The 22,453-nt window shown below is 44.9% G+C and overlaps 1 protein-coding gene across 1 annotated transcript in view; it reads right to left on the minus strand.

Moving 5' to 3' along the window:
* Positions 1-4,453: 4,453 nt before the first annotated feature.
* Positions 4,454-22,453, minus strand: part of LOC107186874 (serine/threonine-protein kinase SMU1) — a 36,886-nt gene continuing 18,886 nt past the window's right edge. The window contains exons 2-5 of the mRNA XM_015574825.1: positions 16,531-16,652; positions 8,103-8,649; positions 6,107-6,640; positions 4,454-5,358 (exon numbers count right to left, since the gene is read on the minus strand). Coding sequence (XP_015430311.1) covers positions 4,855-5,358; positions 6,107-6,640; positions 8,103-8,649; positions 16,531-16,652 — 1,707 coding nt within the window. The 3' untranslated portion in view covers positions 4,454-4,854. The remainder of the gene's footprint in view (positions 5,359-6,106; positions 6,641-8,102; positions 8,650-16,530; positions 16,653-22,453) is intronic.

A 22,453-nucleotide genomic window follows, 5' to 3' on the forward strand; every position in this document is an offset into this window, starting at 1 on the left:
TGTATATAACAATTTTTTTACAATATATATATAATATATAATATAATATATAGCTTCGCTGAAATCTTTTCTTCTCGTTCGTTATATTAATTCTTAGTTATTAGAATTGTTATTATCCTCAGTACCATCGTCACATCTCTCTGTGTACCCCAAAATCGCGTTTCTTGTCCTTTATTTATGTTCTCGAACGGACGATCGTCGACAGCGGAAATACCGCTGCGTCTTGACCCTTTGTATATAGAACCACCCGATCTTGGAAATCGCGAGTTAGTTTCGCTGAAATAGTATTATAGCTTTTCGTTCGCGTAATAATATGTACAGCTAGTGTCCGGCGGCGTTCATTACGAGCCACGCGAACGATAGTCAAAAACGTATTGGAAGAGACGATTTAAGTGGACTTCTAAACGGTGTGTACCTATAATATACCTGTTTTTACTTAAAATAAATAACCCTCTTTAAGAAGAAAAATGCGCCTTTCGGTCTTACAAGTCCGATGTACTTTTTACCCAGTTACACTACGTATCATTCTCTCACTCTCTCCGTATCTCGCAGTCTTTACGTTTTCTTTCCTCTTATTCTCTCGTTCTCATCCTTTCTCACTTTCGTTTCACTCGACGATTATCTTTCACGAGCAACAAAGTTTTTTCAGGATATGCTCACTCCTGATATGTCCGCGACTATTAAAAATAAAACCCATTAGCAGTCCTTGCTTCTACGTTTCTTCAGGTACCGATTGACGCGTCGAAACAGAACGCATCGTGTTCTTGTGTCGTCGAGGATCGATGCAAACATGATGGATACATTTGTGTCAGTTAAGCGTGACGGCTTGTTAAAACACAGCTGTTCGAAGTGAACCTTGAAGGCGTCTTTCGGTCAGCTACCGGTTGTTCCCAGATTCGTTTTGAAAATAAATACTCTGCAAAAGTGTCATACCGCTGCATCGATCCGACAGGAGTGAGAAAAAAGAAAATGTTGAATTCTGGTCGACGGTGCATTCCGTTAGGCAAGGAAGAAGGGACTGCGAACTATCAAGGACTTACTACTTACATACATATTTAACAAACACGCAGTCTTATCAAGTAGAACCCGTGAACGAACTCTGACAAGTAAAAAGGTATAGTGGCCTATTCTAGTAGAAATTTGGTTCGACTCGTTCCGCAACCTGGGCGATGAAACGATTGACGCTGACGCGCGAAGTGGTAGCTACCTAAATTGTCCTCGATATCGTCTGCTACGCTGGCACGGTATCCTTTCGGCTACAGGCGAAGAATGATACACTAAAGTAGCTTCCCACGCTATACAGTATTTTCTTGTTACAAATTCAGTCTATCTTCTACAGTCACCGCTACAATATGTATTGTTGTCTCTTCAGTACCATTTTCTCTTACCTTGCTAGAAGCTCTACAGTTCCCAGACCGTGAACTTGCAGCCAGAAAATGCTGTACTATTAGATTTATTGTAGGTTAAGATCCCATTGCTTGGCTAATGAAAAAACAACCGACAAAACTGAAAGAAAACTCAGGATCAGGAAGACAATTTTAACGCTTGATAGGAGCTGCTTCGAGAATACCGTACCAGAGTAACACCGTGTAACTAAAAAGCAATATGTCCCATGTGCTGCATCGAGTTCGATCCTCCATTGGTACACTAACACTTTAAGTCGGTAAAGCTAAAGTCTACGCAGAAAATATTGATAACTCGAGGATCACTGTTCTGTCTACTACCTTTCACACGAGAGAAAAAAGTGATATGCCGATTGGCTTGCTCTTACTACCGCTCAATCACAAAGAGTTGAGCGTGAAGATGTCAGGCGGGAGTTTAATAAGCTACTGAATCAGTAGAGATAACTGTACAGTAGTTTTGAATCGCCAATATTTTCTGTCGCATAATTTTACAGTTGTTAGATAAGTTACAACCAATTCGTAAAATTAGCCCCTAGATACCCAGCATCTACTGAAGCGACAAAGCCTCAGCAGGCCTCACACTGCACCCGGCCCGGATACAGATCAGTACACAGGTATTCTGTGTTAGGGACACTAATTTTTAATGTAAACTGAAATTAAATTTCCGTTCTGATCCAAGACTTGATCGTCCCATATTACCCTAAAGAGAGTCCAAAGGTTGGAAAGATACTTCTGAAGTCACTCAATAAAATTTTACGAAGCCGCTGTATCTTGTCCACCAACCGTACACGTAACAGTGGCACGATCTCGAGGAAGCAACTAAAGAACACACGCGACATTCTCTCCGTATAGTTCCAAACACACGCACAGACAACCACGCACTCACTATAGATTACCCATGTACATACAGAGTTCCGTTTCCCTTCTCCATCAACCCAAACAACATTCCTGAAACATCGTTTCTGATCGTCTCGGTATCTTAACGAGCCACAACAGCAGTTATTCAGAACTGGTGTCCTCGCCTCTCTCACTTCTCTCTTCTGTTCACTTTCCTTGGAACACTTAAGTTATTAGCGCTACGACATATAAAAGATAAGGCCGCCACGATAATACACTGACTAGATCAGTTTCATTTGCTCTTTCTCTCTCATTCTCTTTCGCTCAGAAGTGGACCATCGTCCCCGATTTTACATCAACAAAAATATTCAGGACACGCGGTGTCATCTCTGTCAACAAAATATACTATGTTTCTTCCCTCGCATCCTGAGTACTAATCTACGACGCACGCGACGCCCGATCGCGTCGAGACGTCGCGCGCTACGGAAGTATCTATCGTTCGATCAGAAATTTAATAAAAATCCATCTAAGCACAGCATAGGCCTTGATGATTTCTCGTATCTCGCGAACGTACACGATGATACAACACAAAAGAAGACGGTAGTACGACAACTCATGATTGCACTATAGAGGGTTGCATATAGTCTCTCGTAACACTGAAACAGATGCATTTCTTCTTCTACTCGAATGACTTCAACGTTTTTTAACCCTTGTACTGTAGGTTTCCTCGAAACCTGCAGTCTATAAATAAAATAAAAAGCATAAATTATATCAACAATTCAATAGTCTAGTTTTTCGAGGATACAATATCCAATCTTGTACAAAGAAGGGTCATACTTAAAACCGTGCTTTTTTAATCAACTGGCTTTTAACATGTAGATCTCAACCATCTACTTAAAAAAAAACACCTCCGTTTCGACGTACATGGCGACTGAGATTTGAGACTGATAAAGTGAAAGGTTAAAATTCTTAGATTGCTGTGTAAGTGGAAACGTTCACGATGGTTTATGGATCTTGATAAATGGAATGAGAAAGTCCTGAAATGTTTTTTTGTAAAATGAATATTTATAGCTAAAAATAAAATTCCTTTTTTGTATATTGCATGATTATCGACGCCTAGGAGGTCTAAATTCGGAACGTTGGGGAATGACATCGCGTGTAAGGTCAAGGATATCGTGCGACATTCTAATAAGGCACTGCATTTTTTCCTATAAATATTCACTTCAGAAAAAGATCATAGACCTTCTTCACTCGTTTTATCAGTGTTAATTAACCTATGTCAATTTTCTGTAGATACAATTTTAGCACTATAAATACAACTTACTCAATGATATCACGATCGTCCCATTCATCTTGGACTCTCTTCATTTTAATAATTTGAAATCAAATCAATACTCCTCTTATCCAAGCACTGCCGTTTTCTCTTGTGTATCAACGTAGTTCTCATGTGCCTGCTTCGACCTCTTCGTCTCTAGCTCAACAGTAACGCATCAAACAATGTTCTCCGTGTTGAATATTCGGCGCCAAAATCAGTGGTGTATAGAAAGGTGAACCAAGTGTAAGAGGAGACCACTAGGGGCAACGTAACGCACAGAAGCCGTGAACAACGTATCGGAGTAAAATTGGTAAATTCGTATCTCGATTTCTATCGTCATCACAGTGATCGGTAAAAAGTCGGTTGACATGGGTAAGGACGGAGGTGGCTAACTAGGAACTGCGAGGCACTGCGAACGGTAAGATTTATGAGCAGCGTTTCTACTGGCATCCGATTGCCGCAGTCTCGAAACGAAATTCTATACTGCTTTCGTCGATTCCCGTGGAACGTTCAGTATTTCTCTCTTTCTTGAAAACTGTACACCTTCGGGGCATACGTTGGCCTCGATACAATGTTAATTATCCTGAACTAACGTAAAAAACGTTCCAGTTTTTTTCCATATGTAGGAATACTATTGACATGTTATTTCTTTTTTTACTCTGGCATATCTAACGTGACAGAATTCTGTTCAACTGCTCGTGTATTCGACTGCGACAAGTACAAACGAAATTCATTCAGTGTACGAGAAACGTCGAACGACCGCAACGCGTGAAACGACGAGCTGCGCCGACGACTTCAACGAACTTAGTCGCACGGATCAATAATGTATGTAGATTATCAAAAAACATCACAGTCAGGTTACTAGATTTTAGAGAGAAGCGTCTGCTAAGTCGTGGGTGACTATATTTTCATAGAACCTAAGCTGAATATTATTTTCTACAGGGGAATTTTCGACCGAGCTGTTAGGTCTGAATCTGTTTCGAAATCTAGTCAATCATCAAGTCCGATGAAAATATAGTCGTTTTTCGGTTCCGTTTACTTTCAGTCCTTTCACGTACTGCGGGCTCGTTCGACGCGGCATTCCTTGGCAAACCTAGCCAGGTTACCGGGGATGTGGCTATTGCTTTATGAGATTCTCGCCGCATCGATATATCGTCATCGTTTATTTCACGGTACAACCGACGTTGAAGCATCGTTCTGTGGAGGCGGTACCGCGCTATGGGTCGCGCGGATCGTTAATAACGACAGAAAACCAAGAGACCCTAAGGAACGAATTCTACGAGGCGCAAGCGACACTTATCACTTCTTGTCAAACAGAGGCAACTTGCTGCGCACCGCACCCTCGCACACGACCAACCTCTGCGCAGCGGAGATGCTGCACAGAGGAACAGGACCCTCTAAGCTCGCTCTCAACAGAGTCAACCTATTGGATCCGGGATCATGATCGACGAGCCTCAAGCTCCCGGCTTGCTTTCTCTCGAAGTACTCGACGATCTTTGAAATGGTTTTACTGGAAGACCCGATCCCGCTTAACCTATCCTCCCAACAGGAGTCCCCGCCGCCTAAACTCGCTATATCCTCGGACGAGTCGGTATATATCGAGCTGGTCCGATGATCGTCCAGCAGGAAAGCAGCCGAGCTACTGAGGGTGGAGGTGTGCCGGCGATTAGGCGGTTCAGGGCTGAGATCCTCGCCGACGCAACTCCAGAACCCGGACTCGCAGCTACCGCGCCTTCTCGGCTCCCATCCGTCCCGGAACAGAGGATGAGTGAACAGGCTCGCGGCGCCCACTTTTGTAGCCACCTGGAAAAATACATACACTGTTACACCGGTTGCCTCTTTGTTCTTTTGTTTTATTGACTCTACCATTACGCAATCGTTCTGGTATACTCGAGGCTGAAAGTATTGGCTGGTCGAGGTCATTTCCTTGACCGTGAACCGGGCACAAGTCCCACTATTACCACATGCCAGCTGGCATCTATGTTAAAGAGAGGTTGAGTGTTAGTAGGTTCGTGCTCTCGATTTTCAAGTATAGCATCCTCGGCGAGCAATATATCGAGGCTGGAGCTCATTTTGATAGTCAGTGGTGTTAGATTCGTTCAAGTAGATTCCCGAAAATAGAGAAGGTTGTATGCAATCATGCTGACCAGTCACTATGCCTTTCAGCAACCAATACACTTTGCCTCAAGTGCATGTCTGAATTACTTAGACTAGATAATCTAATATATGTAGATATACAAGCTGTCTTAGTAATCGTGACAAGTTGAAAATATAGACTGAACCTGAATCCTAGAAATAGGGCTAAAACGCGGGCTTATATGAACAAATTGTAATGTATACTTTCGACCTACTCTTTTACAAGAAATCACACCTCTCCGATTGATGCCACGATTACCAGGGCATTCCGCATTTAATGGTCCCACGTGCACCCACATGCGTACCCGAAAAAAAGACCCAACCCTTTTGCACGTATTACCAGCTAATACCGGTAGTAATCTCCAGTTCCACAGGCGATTACCGCCAAAACCGTCAATCGATCCGTATTCCTCACCTTTCTCTCCCACTTCTTCCTGGCGGTTGGGCTGCTCGGCTCGGAGTTCGGCTTCTTCCTGTCCAAGATCTTCGCGATACTGTCGTTCTGCGCGGGCTTGAACTTGGCGATACCATCGGTGACGCTCGGTCTGACATCTTCCAGCGACGGAAGCTCCAGGCAGCTGGAGAACAGGTCGCCGAGGATTTTCTTGACGCCGCCGAGCGCGTGGAACGGATTAGCCGTCATGGGTCTGTAATGCGGGTCCCGTCTGCTCGCGAGCTCCGCGACCCTCCTCGCCGAATGACATCTTGCCTTGTCGGAGGGCGTCGCGTTGACGCAGCCTCGCGCGTCCGCCGACTGGCTACGAAGACGAGCAGTCTTTCGCTTGGCGGGTCGTCCCTCTCGCGTGATCTCGTCCATGCTCGACATCAGCGTCGGGTCCACGGAAGGACGTTGCCCGATACTGTTCTTCGGCTCCTCCTCGTAGTTGGCGATCATGCTGTCCAGCCTGGTAGTGATCTCAGGAAAGGTGGGCCTGGACTTTGGCTCATACTGAAACCGATGTGATCTCCTTTTAACGATTGGGTTCATTCATTTGTACTATTTGAACGCAGAATCAAATGTAGTGGAACAGACAAAGATCAAAGTCGTTCGGCGAGGAAAAAACGAAGGAGAGCTAACCAGAAGATAAGCCATATTTCCAAGAACAACAGTCTTATGGAAAAGTAGTCTATGAATGTAAGCTACGGATCAGGCCCGCTTAACAAACCTCACGGAAGCTAGAATAATTTCCTCGCACTCTTCCATAGCTTTAGCTTGATTCTAGCGCTGCTCACGGGCTGCGAAGAGCGCTTTTATTCGCGAGCGCTTAGTTGGACATGCCTGGAGAAAAGAAGGTCCTTAAGCACTGGGCATTACGACAGCCTACACTGTGCAGAGTTCTTCTATGATAGGTGAAACAAGTGACAGACGTCCGCATCGGCTAGCGTGACAGCAGCGCACGACTTGTACAGTGCTAATGGGAAAGAGGGGGGAATGAGCCTAAGCTCTGGAGCTTAAATTGAACGTCATTGCCTCCAAGTATACATCTGGTAACCGAGCAGATAAACTTCACTCAACTTCTATCTAGAAAATGTAAAATTGGTTTCAAGAGGTGACCTCAGTTTCCATTTCACAACGTCTACACAATACTATAAACGATGATACATCTCGAAACAATTCTGACAGTTGCCAATGTTCCCTTTTAAACGTATAACTGAGAAAAGCAGCGACGCCTAAATAATGTCCCTCTTCGTTTCGCGAACGGTTATGTAATTTTGGAAGATTATCGTAAGTTCAGTGGCTTCGAACCTTTAAAGTGATCATCGGTTTCAAGGTATGTATCGTTTTACAATTTTCTGACGCAATATATGCGGGATTATGCAGTATTGTTGCGACAACTAGATCCACTCGACTGCCAGAAAAGTTGAGATCGTGACAGTATTTAATGTAACATATGACACTCTATTTTCATCATATCTTACTAAACCCGAGATAACTCGTTTATACGGAATGTCTCGAAATACATCGCCTTCTTGCAGGAAGCCACCTAAACGTACAAAAGCTAAAAGCGCTACGAAACTGGCAGAAAAATTTGTCCTATATACAGACAAGTATATGTAACTATTTGACAGTTTCTTGAACCCGGAGAACCATGTCTTCTCGAAATTTCAGTGTATACTACAAAGATACCTCTGTCATTTCTTCATTATGACTAGTATTACCGAATATAAGACTCCGCAAAGGCTGCCATAAAGAACATTTTAAGCTAGCGGGACCTTCCTTACTCCACTTAAAACGATCCAAGCGTAATCATCATCCTCCCAGACACCTTCTAAAATCAAAACTTGTATTCTCATGACAACATGTACGGAATTAATCAAAGCGTGAATGAATCAAGCAACGACCAAACCGTACAGCTCACAGTCCGCCTACACACGAATATATACCATCGAAAAAGTTCCATCCGACTCACCGTGCAACAGTTGAATGCGAGATGCAGGAAGTCCGTCGGCGGATTAGCCGCAGCGCAGATCTCCGCTACGGCCAGGTAATCGAGGCCAAAGTTATCTGACCGTGGCAGAACGTCCGGATCAGCCGGCACGCGGCCGATCAGTTCGCAGACCACGATGCCGAACGAGAAAACGTCTGACCTGTTGTCGTACCATTGACCCTTCAAGCATTCCGGGGACATCCAATAGGGACTTCCGACGGTGCTTAGCCGGTACCCGGAGCTAGGATCCGGAATCTTCGCTGCCAGCCCGAAATCGCCCACCACAGCGGTCAGCTCCGACGTGTGCTCGTCCTTCTTGATCAGAACGTTCTTCGAGGTAAGATCCCGATGAAAAAGACCACGGCTGTGCAGATAGGTCATCCCTCGCGACACGTCCCTCGCCAGATTCATCCGGATCAGGTGCGGAAGCGGCGTGTGCCTCGCCATGATCAGCTGCTCCAGGCTACCGCCGTTTATGTACTCGGTCAGGGCGTGCAACTGACCCTCGTGCACGCAAACTCCCATGAACCTGCGGAGCAACCAAGTGAACGTTCGCTTGAGAATCGCGGGAACCACGCTCGGAGCAAAAAGGACGGAAAGCCGTATATACTTATGCAACCCGCTTCCACCGGCTGGAAAGAAGTTTATTCTATTATGCTCTAACCTCCCCCCTGAGGCAGAATCGCAACTGCCACGATGTATAATTATCAACGCTGTCGTTATTATTCTAATTACCGTTCTCGGTTACGGGTTGCAAGACTCTTCTGCATTCCTTCCTAGCCCCGATTCCCGGGACCCGATTACGGTGCTGGTTGCGACGGGTCCCGTAATTAGGGGGCAAGAGGTTTGGATGTCCTTTAAAGGAATAAATCTTGAAAATCTTGCCGTGCTAACTACACCCGGTGACACTGATTATTACTCTAATTACTCGACCTCTACGGTGTGTTCTTGGATCAAACTTCGGGAGGACACTCCAATCATTCTGCCGAGGGAATAATGTAATCTCTGTTCGTGCAGTGACTCGCTATTTGGTGCGCACAAGGTTACGAATCTTGTATAGTGTCTCGTAAAAAACGCGTCGTCGTTTTTCAGAACTGTTACTGGTGGCAGTGGAACTCATTTCTTTTTCAGAATTCGACGCAATGTAAAGTGTCGAAGTTACATAAGTAAATTAGTGACAGTTTCCACGAATATAGTTTAGACCGCTTCATGTGGGGCATCCTATATACATATACAGACTTACACACTTTACCCCACGCATAACGGATTATGTAAGTGAATCGGTGCTTTGCTACCCATTCAAAAATTTGGTTACAAATCGTTACATAATTAGCGAAACTGTCGAAAACATAAAACACATTTTTTCTAATCAGAATGTACTCTAGTGGCCGAAAGTATGGGACCAGGTCCGATGATTACAGAGAAAAATATTATTCTACGAAGATTACTGAAACTGATTGGAAATGATTTGCGTGTGTACTGATTCCCTAACTTTTGTTTAATTACTGTTTCATCAATCATGAACTCTGGCCACATACTTACGGCTGGTAATGTATATCCTAATGTTCACCAAAGAAAGACCGTATTCGTTTTTATCGATACAACGAGTAAAATAGATTCATGTGTGAGATCTCGCATACATCAGAAAACACCTAGAATATTCTCGCGTATAATTATCACGAAGCAGACCGGACCGATCGACGATCGAGCGTCGTTGCCAGGTTCGGCCGTCCTTCCATGATGAGATCAAAGAACCAAACACGTCGACACGATAAAGGTGACGTTTTCTGGCACGAGGGGGGGGGGGGGGGGGGGGGGGGGGGGGTACCTTGCCAATCCGCGCACGAAGCGCGAAGTTGTTTCGCTCGTTACTCATCTTTCCCAATAAAGGCCTGCGACCTTCGTGTTCCGGCCGAGGACAGCGCAGGACTCGAAGGTCTTCGACCCAGAATGCCAACCGGCACGAGTCAACGAACAAAAGGACGCCGAATAAAAGGGGAAAAAAAAGAGAGGAAATCTGCGACACGAAGCATCGGCCCGGGTCAACGATTGTTTCTCATTGTCCGAGCCACTGAAAGCCGGACAATACGCGAGCCGGCCAAGATATTTTTGCGCCCCTCTGGTTTGGATCGAACGATCACGGCGACGACGTTTCTGACAATATCCCTGCAGAGTGCATGCGCGGAATAGCCGCGACGCTTCGCGGGGGAATTCGTTGTTTCGCAACGAATTAAATTGACTGGCTATAAATAGCCTTGTCGCGGAGAATTGACGTTTACTCGCGTTCAGTTGCATATGTGCAGAGAAATGCGTCAAAACGTGTGACATCGAAGGGAACGATGGCTGCTCTTGTTTCGTTGTTCATCGGTGCATAAGTTTCAGAGATATTATTATTAGATATTTTTTTGTCGTTTACGCGAATGCTTGTAAAAGTGAATTATTGGAAATATAAAGGAAATAAATTTAGTGTATTTTCTACTTCAATGGTTCGTTCAAAGACACTAAGGTGACCTTCCCCGACATCTCAAAACGGACATTTTTTACCATTTAACACATTTCCATAAACGTGTTTACCGACTTCGTGCGCTCTTATACTCCTGTCAACCTTGTTAGCATCGGTTCGCTAATTTCGTGCTCGACGAGTAACTAATTCGCTCGTTTTAGCGCAGTAATTTCCACGGTGAACGATAATGACGCCGCCGCGGAAGAAAAGAAATCAGCGCAGTCGGGCTAATTCGACGCGAAAGTACAGTTGACATTGCTCGCGGATGGTGCTTCGAATAATTAGCCATCCCCCCGGTGAACGCTAGGTAGTTTTGTTCGGGGATTCCACAGCGCATCGTCGCAGTTTATTTCTGCGAGTCCGCGGCGAGGGTAAGACGATTAAGGGGATTCGTATCGATTTGGCACGCTGCTCTATCGACAGCCAAGTCTTTAACGAAGCTTCAGTCGTTCATCGCACGGAAGACCGTTCGATCCCCTGTGAGAATCGAGCAACCGGAAAATTCGAACTCGCTAAAGACGACGGAGGACCTTTCTCGCTCGAACCGTGTTCTCCTCTTGTTAAGGGATTCAATTGGCCTGATCAGGTGCCGCTCGATTGCGACGCTGGTCTAGTTTCCCCGATGGACCATGCCTATCGATTCGTCTGAATACATATTCACAAACGGTGATTTCCTTTTTGAAACAGTGGGAACCTTCCATAAACCCTTTAGAAACCTAGACTTATCGATATGGCAGAATACAGGGCTGTGTAAATTATTCCGTTTGTTGGTAGCTAATGACGATACTTACTTTGATAATTGGAAGACTACGACCAACGAAGAATTCCTCTTCGAGTCGACAATGGTTATACATTCGATTGCTTGTAATACAGCGACGGACGATTTATCTAGCCATTCATCTGCGCGGTGTCAGCAGAGGCGAGTAATTGCAAGAGGTTTATCACTTTAGCTTCACAGGGCCCGATAGGATCAGCGTTACATAGGAAAACCTGGTCTCTTGACTCAGCGATTCTAGACGGAGATTAGGTAACTCCGCAGGTGGCTTCGAGTATATGGGGTAAAATTGAAGATCGTTTGTTCGATTCATTACCGAAGTGTCGTTCTCTTGCCGAGATATATACCCTCGGTGTCGCGATAAGCGCCAATTAGCGACGGACTTATTGGTAACCGCTGTGTCTTCATTTGTTAAGTATCCGATTCTTGACACTGTTTTATCTGAGTGGTTCGTCAGGGATCATCGATGATTTACGAGACTGGGGTGTGTTATCTCGGAAGAATGAAAAGAGGGTCAGGGCTGGATCGGAGTGTTTCCCTGTTTCTCCATTCATTATTCGCTGAACGGTTTTCAATTTTTCTATTCCCAATATCTACAGACAATTTCTAAGACATAGGGTGATCCAAATAGTACCGATATTTCAAATCTTCGGGGTGATAAGTGCACGTAATATTACTGATTGCGGTTAAATACGAAAAGAAGAACAGAACGCCTACAGTATCATATCTTCGCTTGAGTCACAACGCGCGTCAATTCATCATACTTCGAATTCAGGAGACACTAAATGAACAAACTGTATTCTCCAATATCAAATTCGAAACACGTAATTGGGCACGACAACATTACATTCATACTCAGCTAGATACATACTTTTGTAGCCAGCTGTAGCTCGGTTAGGTTATTATTGAACACTTTTCCCTAGTAACATCATTAAAAGTGAACAATATACCCTAGATTCCGCGTCCGTGAAACAGTCTCTGAGAAAGTTAATTCAGCTTCTTCGCCATTCATGCGGTCCGAAAGATCGACGAGCTAAACAGACGTGCTTAACGCGCGCAAACGCCGATTAAATTTTACCGAGAAGTGAACTAATTAAGGTAGTTCGTGCCAAATTCGAAAGACTAGATAATTAAATGAAATTAATACAGATTGTTTATTAGAACGAAATATATACACACAACAAAATTTTGAGACGCGGTCGCCGATCAAATAAATAAGAAAAAAACGAAATTCCCTGACGCGAGAACGATGCAAAGGCGATGATTTTCGCGTTACGTCAGGCCCCTGCCACGCAAAAGTTCGCAGGACGTTATCGGAGCCTGGGATCGAATTTATCGTAACAACGACCGGACGTCAACGATTCAGACGATATCTTAATATCTGGCCGCGAACGCGTTCCGCGATGAATTGCCGGTCAATTCCGGTTTATCGCGAACACGTTGAATGGAACGATCAGAAACTCCCGTGGCCGTTTGTCTGCGATCGTGCGACTCTCAACACCGTGAAATTCGCACGCGATCCCCGCGAATCATGTTACCGGAGACAATTCGGGCCAAGAGATCAAACACACCAACGCGTGTTCCGACGCATGAAAACGATCACGGTGTAATTCTCATCGGGGAACATAATAAAAATGTAATATTTAACGATACTTGAGAAACGAAGACTTTGAGATTCACTTTCCGTACAGGATGATTCGATGAAAATAGGCGGGTGCTGGTACGAAGCTTCTGTATTTTATAAAACGAACGATTTGCATATCTATTGGTAAGGCTCGAGCGTATTATGACTCTTTTCGGGTGTCATTGTTGAGTCACCCTCTATGTAGGAAACTGTACGAACGTGTAATTAAGATTGAGGCAGAATCCTATTGGAAAAACCTTGCTCGATGAGTCACCTAACGAGTCAGGGACAAAACACCTGTTCTTTTAAAGGGGAAGGAAACGTTTCCTTAAAGGACAATTGGGCATTGTAGTTGCGCAATTCATCGTTTAACTTTGCGCTTGACAATGGCTTCGAGTTCGAGCACCGGATAAAATCTATTTATGAATTTTTGAAAATATTTTGAAAGGCTATTCATATGTTTAACAGCCTTTAGATTCGAGAGATTTCTTTTCTTCATTATATGCATAAGTATTGCGTAATGGAGTCATTTAGGTTACGGTTTTTTTCGTGCCCTATGTTTGTCGGTGGAACAGTTAGAGAACCAGCCATCGTTTTAATCGCGAAAGAACCGTGTGGTTAACGTCTCGGCGAAACAACGCGTCTCAACGTCGTCGCGTCTTAACTGCTCGAGATAAGATCACGCAATTCTCACCGGGACAAACAATAAATATTATCGTATCACGATTATACTTCCCGCATAGTATCGATAGGTAGGACGTCGGGAGATAAGCGGCGACAAAACACTTGAGCGAATACAATTCTGAGACGTAATATGTACCTATAACCGTTGCACGGTAAAGAGTCTAATTTTACAACTGCTGAACAGTATGTTTACTATACCACGGCCATTAATGCAAATTTACATTTTAATCGACTAATTCAGAAAGACGGGAATTAGATAGGAAATCGATGAATAATTTTATTAGGCAATCAAGAAAATGAAATTCCATTTAAATGTCATTAACCTCATCATTTTCGTGTATTCTATTCAATTTCACCTGCTCGAAATGCATTAATTCTAACGGTCATAAATAACGTATCAGCTTCCATATAATTGAGTGTCTAGATAATTGAGTAATCTGGATAATGGAACCGAAATCGATCATGCACATAAACATTCAAACCTCGCAATAAACGATCCAGACACTGTCGTGTCGGTTCAAACAAAATTTGATCAAATCCGAAATCTTCGTCAGGCTTAAATCGAGCAACCATCGAGTCACTCGAGTAATCAGAATTCCACAAATCCTACACACACCCTAATTTAACCGTCCAGATTTCCCAGTTCTAGTCAAAACTCAAGGAAAGGGAGAGGTGAAGGGGAGCGATAAATTGATATGATTCCTGGTAAATCGCCAGTTATATCGACGGAACTGGCGGTATACTTGAAAGTTTAAGGTTGATAAATTGATATGATTCCTGGTAAATCGCCAGTTATATCGACGGAACTGGCGGTATACTTGAAAAGAGTATCGACCGTTTTCATTCATCCGTATTCGCAGAAACGGCTCGGGCACACCTGGCGCGGGGATTCGTTCCAAGAGTTACGAAATCCATCGGTGCGCTCTCGTATCCAGCGAACGGTCGATGGATGGATCCTATTTTTTATCCCCTCCGATTTGCTATGTGAGTCAGTCGAGCGCGAAGAGGACGCGTCCCGGCGTGGTTGTCCGCGGTTTTCGCAGCCTTCAACGAGAGAAATGCCAGAAATAAGATCCGCTAGCCGCGCGGGATAAACACGCGCACGCACCGGTGAATCTGGGCCAAGCCGTTTATATCGTCGGAATGCGTTGTCGCCGCGGATGCGACTCGACGCGCAGCGTCTAGTCTCGGACACAGCCGGGCCGTTGCGCGCCTCGGCATTATGTCATAACTCGTAACTCGCAAACCACGGAACTCTTTTGGCATTAGCCTCGCAACCGGCTCGGACCAGTTGCGTCAACCGTGGCGAACATTCCGTTTTCGTGTGAAGGATCCGCACGCCAGGAACCTGTTCCCCTGGCCTGTTCTTGCACGACGCCACCGTGCGTTTTATTCCATACTCTCTATCCGATCGGTCGATATTATTATAACCGTGAAATTCAAACGGTGAAACGGTAATGGTACAAGTTTTCACGATGTCGCCTGCGAACCTATCAGGAGATATCGAATAAGCTTCCGTCACGAGCCTCCATTTGCTTGCACGCGAATCGTTAAGACGATTCAGGTTGTAGAAACTTCGTGCGAAGATTCCTCTCGCGTCGAACTCAACGATTTGTAACCATTAAACAACTGGATTTTACGCATTTACTGCGAAACACGGAGTGACTCGCCTCATTCGACGTTTTATTTTGCTCGAATGGGGGGGAAGTATAAGTGGAACTCGAATCCAAGTCCTCGGCCTGTCCATTACTCGACAATATTACGGTATCGATCGACCCCATCCAGGTTCGATCAATTCCATTTACCTCGATCCAATATTCCCCTGGACTGGTGGACGTCGTGCGGTTATTTGATAAAACTGAAATGGCTATAGCGGGCGCAGACGAGTCGACGGTTCGACGATCGTTTCGTATTACCGATAACCCGACCCTCCTGACTCTGCGTCGCGATTCCATTTCGAACGGACACTTCTATTTCCATCCGCGATGCCCGACAACAACACAACGGGCTCCTGCTCCGGTTTTAATTGAAAAGCCTGCAGAAGAAAGCCCGCGATCCACGTGAGTTCCCGCACGTCCGGTAAGCCCCCTCCGCGGTTCGTTAATCCGGTGGAGGATGGTTTCAAGGACGGACGAGTAAATTCGGCGTGTGCTGGTCGTTTACCTCTTCCAACTTAAATCGGCAACTCTCGTTTTGCACATAAACAATTCACTATAACTGCTATTGTCATTTCAATATTAGTTGTCTAAGCTTCCCCCTCTTCTCACAGAATTTCTCTCTTGGGCGTGCCCTTGTTCCAGGGCTGCTTGGCTACCTATCATGCTCTCAGACACGAGTTGTTTCATGTACAGACTTTTCTCGATTATTGTCCTGAACTCGGATCCGCGCTGGGACAATAATCTTGCAGGGAGAAATGCTTTGAGACCTTGGTAAATTCGTTTTTTCTCAACAATGTATGCACTTGACAGGTTCCACGCCCCTTCCCTAGTGGTGGGAATAATGCCTCGGCAATAATCGTGTAGAACAAGCCGGACGATAATCGAGAGGAGTCTGTACTGGGTTTTTGAAAATGTTCCCCTATATGTATAATGACGATTAAAATTGTTTATTTGGTCGCAGGTAAGTACCACCACTAGTACCCATGCGCTACCGGTTAGAGGACAAACGTCATGTCCTCAGGAACGGTCTACCCCACTCATAGTATTAAACAAAAACAAAAAGACGATTAAATTCGGCGTGTGCACCACCGCGGTGGCGATTTCCTACGATCGACGGCGAGTTTCTCTACCGTAAAAGTGGACCGGATCCTGGAGTTTCGACTCACCTGAGTATATTCGGATGGCTGAGCTTGTTCATCAGCTGAACCTCCTTCAGCATGTTCGGCCTGTTTGCCGGCAGCTGGTTCATCTTCAGCACCATCACCTGACTCGTCACTTTGTGGGTAACCTGGAAACAGGATTAGACAGATGTTCAGCGTGATTTCTTGCCACATTCGCCACGGTGCTCGCGATGCGAACCTCGCTACAGATTTTATTTCTGTCGAAACGCGTAAGCGGTTTCTGATGAATCTCGCGATTATTCGTTACGAAATATGAAAGATCGATTTATCAACCTTGGAGTTTCATGATGCTGAATATCTCTAAGAATTAGGGACGCTAATTATTATTGATTTTGTGAAGAGTAGATTAGGTACTAGAGACCGTACTAGCGTTTAATATGTGTTTATGAAACGCTACGGACTGGTAGTAATTGGGACATTTACCCTATCTTTGGGTTCCTCAGTGTGCGAGTAGCCGTGAGAAATGGTGGAAATACCGACGAGTAAATACAGAGACAGAATTCGCAACTAACAAGTACGTTCGACACTTATGCGATAGCAATCGGTATTACATAAACTAAAAGAAAATTAAAAATCCCTCTGAGTGTGAAGTTTATGCATTTAGAGTCGATTAAAACATTAACTCATGCATGGTCATCCTGTATTACTGTGGATTTTTTTAAGGACGTTTTATTATTACTAAAACAAGCATACTTCAACAAACAAACGATGATACGATTTCCAGTTTATTCCCGACAATATAAAAATGAAACAGCACCGATGATCGAAACGGCGCCTCAACATCCTGAAACACTCGCGTGGTCGATGACGCTACAAGAATAAAAAGGGTCAAGCTCGTTTCGTATCGCGTGAAAAAAAAAAAAGAAGAACGTTATTAGAAAGTACAGCATCAGTGTCGAAGAAGAAACCGTCTCGGACAGGATGGGGAACAAAATGATAATCAAACGGTTCGCGATATCGCGCCGGGACAGGTGAGCATCGCCCACGGTGTTCTAATTGATAGTTTTCATAAAACCAACAAGGTGACCGAGAGAGCAGATAGCCGCGCGTGGATCGCGTGTGCCCGATCGAGTTCTCCGTGACGGGGCAGACTTCACTTTCTCGTATCTGGACCGCCGCAAACGTTTTCATCGTCGAACGGGAAAATTATCTCTGCACGCGGATTACGGTGTAATTAACCGTTCCCGTTGAACGGCGAATAAGCGAGACGTCATCCTGTGCTCGTGGTAGTCCCGATCGCGACGACGATACCCGGTGCCCGCGTTTTCACAGCTTCGAACGGCCGCGTGAGAGAACGCCACACCAATTCACACGGCTAGGAGACTGTCATTAATGAAACGAGACGTGTAGCGAGCGCGGTGCTGCACGCTACTCAAACGAGGACGATTCAGAACTCGCAGCAGCGGTGTTTCGTTGATATTGGAATCAAATGCTATGACAGGATGCATTGTGTCTCAATGGATCGCGTTCTTACTGAAGCTGGTGATTACGTGAAACTTTCATTCACTCGCGTAAACAATTTACCTTTGCATTTCGCGTGTATGCACAGTTATACGAAGGCTGTAGTATAATTGAGAAGACGGTGATTATTTTCAAGGAATAAAACGAAAAAGACTGGAAGATTTAAAAGAAATGTACGTTTTCGTAAGTTTCCATCAAGAATAAAAGGGCCAGAAGTATTTTAAATCTGAAATTAGTACGCTATAAGAACTTGTTTAAGTATCGAGTGACAGGATTAGGCTACCGAAACACATAAACTTTAGGGTCGGTCAGGTTTATGGCTAACGCTATATCTTTGAAGCAGCTATACCTCGAACTATACACGAAGAAACCCTGAATCCTCGAATCGATTCGAAAGGAGGCGAATATGAGGTGTCGAGATCGTCCCGTGCTGGTATCCATTTTTAATTTGCCTGGGAGTTGCTCGCGTAACGGGACGTCGTTTCGCACTTTTACGAATTCCCGCGCAACCGTGCTTCCGTAACGTGTAAAACGTTGTTCACCCACCGCGAAGAGTTTACCGTTACCGAAAGATTTAGGATTCTCGCGTGAATTGGACCGATCGAAGAAGCGAGAAGAGACAGGCCCGCGGGACGGCGCGAGAAAAAGAAAGAGAGGAGACCAGGGAGCAATCGGATCGAAGGGGGGAAAAAGGAAACAGACGAGGTGTCGCGAGGTGGAAATTCCACGGGTTAAAAAGTCGAGAATATCCGAAGAGAATCTGGCCAGGATTCCTTGGCAGTGGCTGGCTTAGTTGGGCCGCGGCCAAACGATGACGAATACTCGTGGAGCCGGCGGGTAAACAGAGCGCTTGCAAATCGAGCGGTTCGCAAATAAAAACAAAAAAAAATGAACCGAAGGAGAAAGCGAAGCTAACGAGAACTCTTGTTCTTATCTCGAATTCCCGTCCCCTGTGCGACACGCGTCACACGAAAAAATGTCTCTTTTACAGCTTGACCGATCTCGTCGAGCTTGCCTCTTTCCTTCGTTTCGATCGAATTAATGAGCATCTCTCTTTGACTCTGTACGATCGGTGTTGCACGTTTCCCGATTCCATTCCAAGCATCGGCCAGATCGATTCCTGGGCTATCGAGTTTCAAAGCCTCTGGCTCTCGAGGAAACTGGAAAGTTGCATATTTTTTCGCTTGTTTCGGACAGTGTTTATCGATACGCTTGTTACGGTCTATTATTATCCGACGTGTTCTGTGCTGCCTGCAAAATTGCGAATCTCGACGGAAGATTCAGAATTAATAACAAACCGAACGATAAATATTTAGGCAAAGAAAAGTGGTGGTTACGTTACACAGACTTCGTGATTTCGTTCTTCTTGCTCCCTAGTTCTAGATCGGTATTCGCGTCTTTTCAACGAATGACACGAAAGAACGTCAAGTGTGATCTCCAATCTGTTGCTCTCTTATACGAGCCGTGGGACATCGCTGATTCGCGGAACTCCAAATTTCCAGAACTCCAAAAATATCAAATACATCGGAGAAATCGTGAAGACCTCGATGTTCATGAAATTTTGCGGCCCAGTTCTCTAATAACGTCATCGCCCACTACCATCGTCGGACCATTTCGCTCTTCGTCGTGAACGTCTGTTCGCCCTTCATTAACCTGCTCACACTATTTCCCCGGTGTCCTGACCCCCTCTTTCTCCTCACTTCATAAACATTGCAAGGTTGACAATGAATTTCAGCCGTGTTAGTCCGGTGAAGATCGACGTTACATCTTCGTCCACCTTACATCTTCGAACACCCGCGTATGTCAGTAAAGTTTCCCTGAAACCGATGCCTGGCACTTAGCGGCTGTTTCACGTACATACGTGAAGCTCTGTAGACGCGTAGCAAAGATCCCAGCGCGGAAAGAGTTAATTACGAGACACCTTTGTTCGCTCCGAAAGCGGGGCCTCGAAATATCGCCTGGTCTTTTTTTGCTAACGACGAAACTATGCCAAGTAGTTTTCACCGGGCGGCTGAAAGCAAGCGTTTCTTCGGGCCCCCCGAAGCTGTCTTTCAAGCTCCCGCGAAAGTCGCCACCGCCGCGGATGCCGAAATAATTAGCGGCGGCGATTCATTTAAATAATTCTCACCGTCTGCGTGGACTCGTCCTTGCGTGTTCTCCACGCACTCGAGAACCCATTGTTAACGGACGTGCAGAGAAAGCACGCGGTGATTATTGCACCACGAGTCATTAATGTTACGGCCGTTCCACACACGAACATCGTGAACGTCGCGTTTCTGAACGTCGAGAAGCGAGGTTGACCACTTGGCCCATCGGTCTTTCTTCGATTTTTGCCGTTTAATGTTCCGAAATCGGAAAATCGATCGATTAATTATCTTCCGAGCATTTCCCCTTCCGAAAGTTCTTTCGAGTTTGTAAAGGAAAAAAAACTTGAGTACGTTGGACACGTAGAATTGTGTAAGAAGAGTATAGAATCCTGCACATCGGTGCACCTTTTTAACTGAGACTAATGAAGTGACAGTGATGGTGTCATTTATACAACTTTGTGTATCCTGACAGGTCTTTGCTGTGGCTTCAGTCCCCTCGCTTTTGTGGCCCGTTCACTTCCCTCGTTATACAAATAATTAGATACGTCGGTTAACTTAGTAGAGTAAGAAGTCTATTATCCTCGGATTAATGCTCGCAAATGATCTCTGCACAACACGTGCTAACCCCTGGAAGAGATAATTGAAGCTGTGTAGTAGACTGAGTGAATCGACTAAATAGATAGATTTATGATCAAACATTTGTCCGAAACTGTACATGATTTTCTCAATGTTTTCCTCAAGTTCAGAACAATTTTTATAAAAACGAAGAATACAAGATCACATTGTGCATCGTAAAGGTTTTCACAGAACCCAGCCAGCGGCTTCTTTGACGCGGCGAGTTCCAGGAGAAAAAAAAATCCAGCGAGTTCGCGCTCGACGCGTTAATCGTTCCCCTGATTCAATAAGAGCCGACAATCCGCGAGGCCAGATAAGAGCGGAATCATGAATTTACGAAGCAATTAAGGTCGTCGGGCCAATTAAAGGGTAAACAGACTATGCTTTACGGGCGTAGTTTTATTCAAAGCGGTGTGCTTGTAAAGCAAGAGAAAGAAAGAGAGAGAGAGAGAAACAGACCAGCAAAGGTCAACCGCGTCTATTTGTAACTGCAGTCGAGTAGCCGCGGATGAGAAATGGGCGATATAACGCGTGTGTGGCTATTTTTGCGACGTCTTAATCACTCCAATTATCGGGCGAATTAAAAATAAATTCCGTTGCGTGGGCGGCGTTAGTCAGAGCCTCGACGCCTGTCGCTTTCCCGGAAACGAATAATCTCGAACGAAGCGCAAAAGCAACAAAGATACGTTTTTTCTTTTTTTTTTTTTTTAAAAAAAAAAAGAAAGAAAGTATTCAACGTCAGAGGGGTGATGATAATTGGGCCACTGTTTGTCTAGCATTCGCTGTGAACAGGGAAACTCTTTTCAGGCGGGCTAACGAATCGTCGCGACTCGTAGACTGGGCGCAAACACCGTGTGGCATAACGAAGAAACGCCGGTGCTCTCGAGTTCCGTGTTCCAAGGGGAGGGGGTGGCATAATTAAAGTCCACGCACCAATTAAAACCGCAAAGGCGGAGGGGTACTTTGAAAGTTCAAAGTTTACACGGCGACGCGTGCCCCCCGTGGGACTTCAGCAAAAGTCAATTGCGGGCGGGGTGTGCGCTCACGTGAGCACAACACGCCGGTTAACGGAAGGTTCGCTGCACCGCAGAAGCTATTTCTACGCCACGGTATTTTTACTACACGTCGATAACACTTACGATAACATTTTTCGAAAAAAAAAAAAAAAAAAACCTTTCTTTCGATTCACGGTACTTGGATTTCGATTACGGCCGACTTGTACGCGTGAGGACACCCCCCAATCGTAGATTACGAACAGAGGCTTAACCCATTTGTCGTGTAATTTGTCGACGGTGAACGTCCCCCTACGTGCAGATGGAAATGAGCGAGGGCGATTTATCGCGACTAACTTCGCAGAAAGTAAAAAATCTGACCGATGTTTTTGGGTTGCCCAAAAGGTAATGTCGGATTTCTGCAGTGCACGGTGATATTTTGGTTTTCAATAAAAAAAAACATTACAGCTAACTAGTAATGTGTTTGTATACATATTCTGGAAGTGGATACTTGAGTGAGCCGCTTAAAGATAAGATGACTACGATTGCGTTAAATTTTCTTGAATTGACCTTGTTTTGGAAATGAGTAACGGGAAGATGTACCTACTTTCGAGCAATTACGGTTTTTTACTTCGTTTCGTTTACAGCAACACCATCAGGCTAATAGGAAATCTTTTCTGTTGTTTGTATCCCGTTTTTTCCTTTTTGGAAATAGAAAAGCTTAAACTGCATGAAAGTATACCTCCTCGGCAC

Source organism: Dufourea novaeangliae, unplaced genomic scaffold, assembly GCF_001272555.1.
Source record: "Dufourea novaeangliae isolate 0120121106 unplaced genomic scaffold, ASM127255v1 scaffold81, whole genome shotgun sequence".
NCBI classification, from domain to species: Eukaryota; Metazoa; Arthropoda; class Insecta; order Hymenoptera; family Halictidae; genus Dufourea; species Dufourea novaeangliae.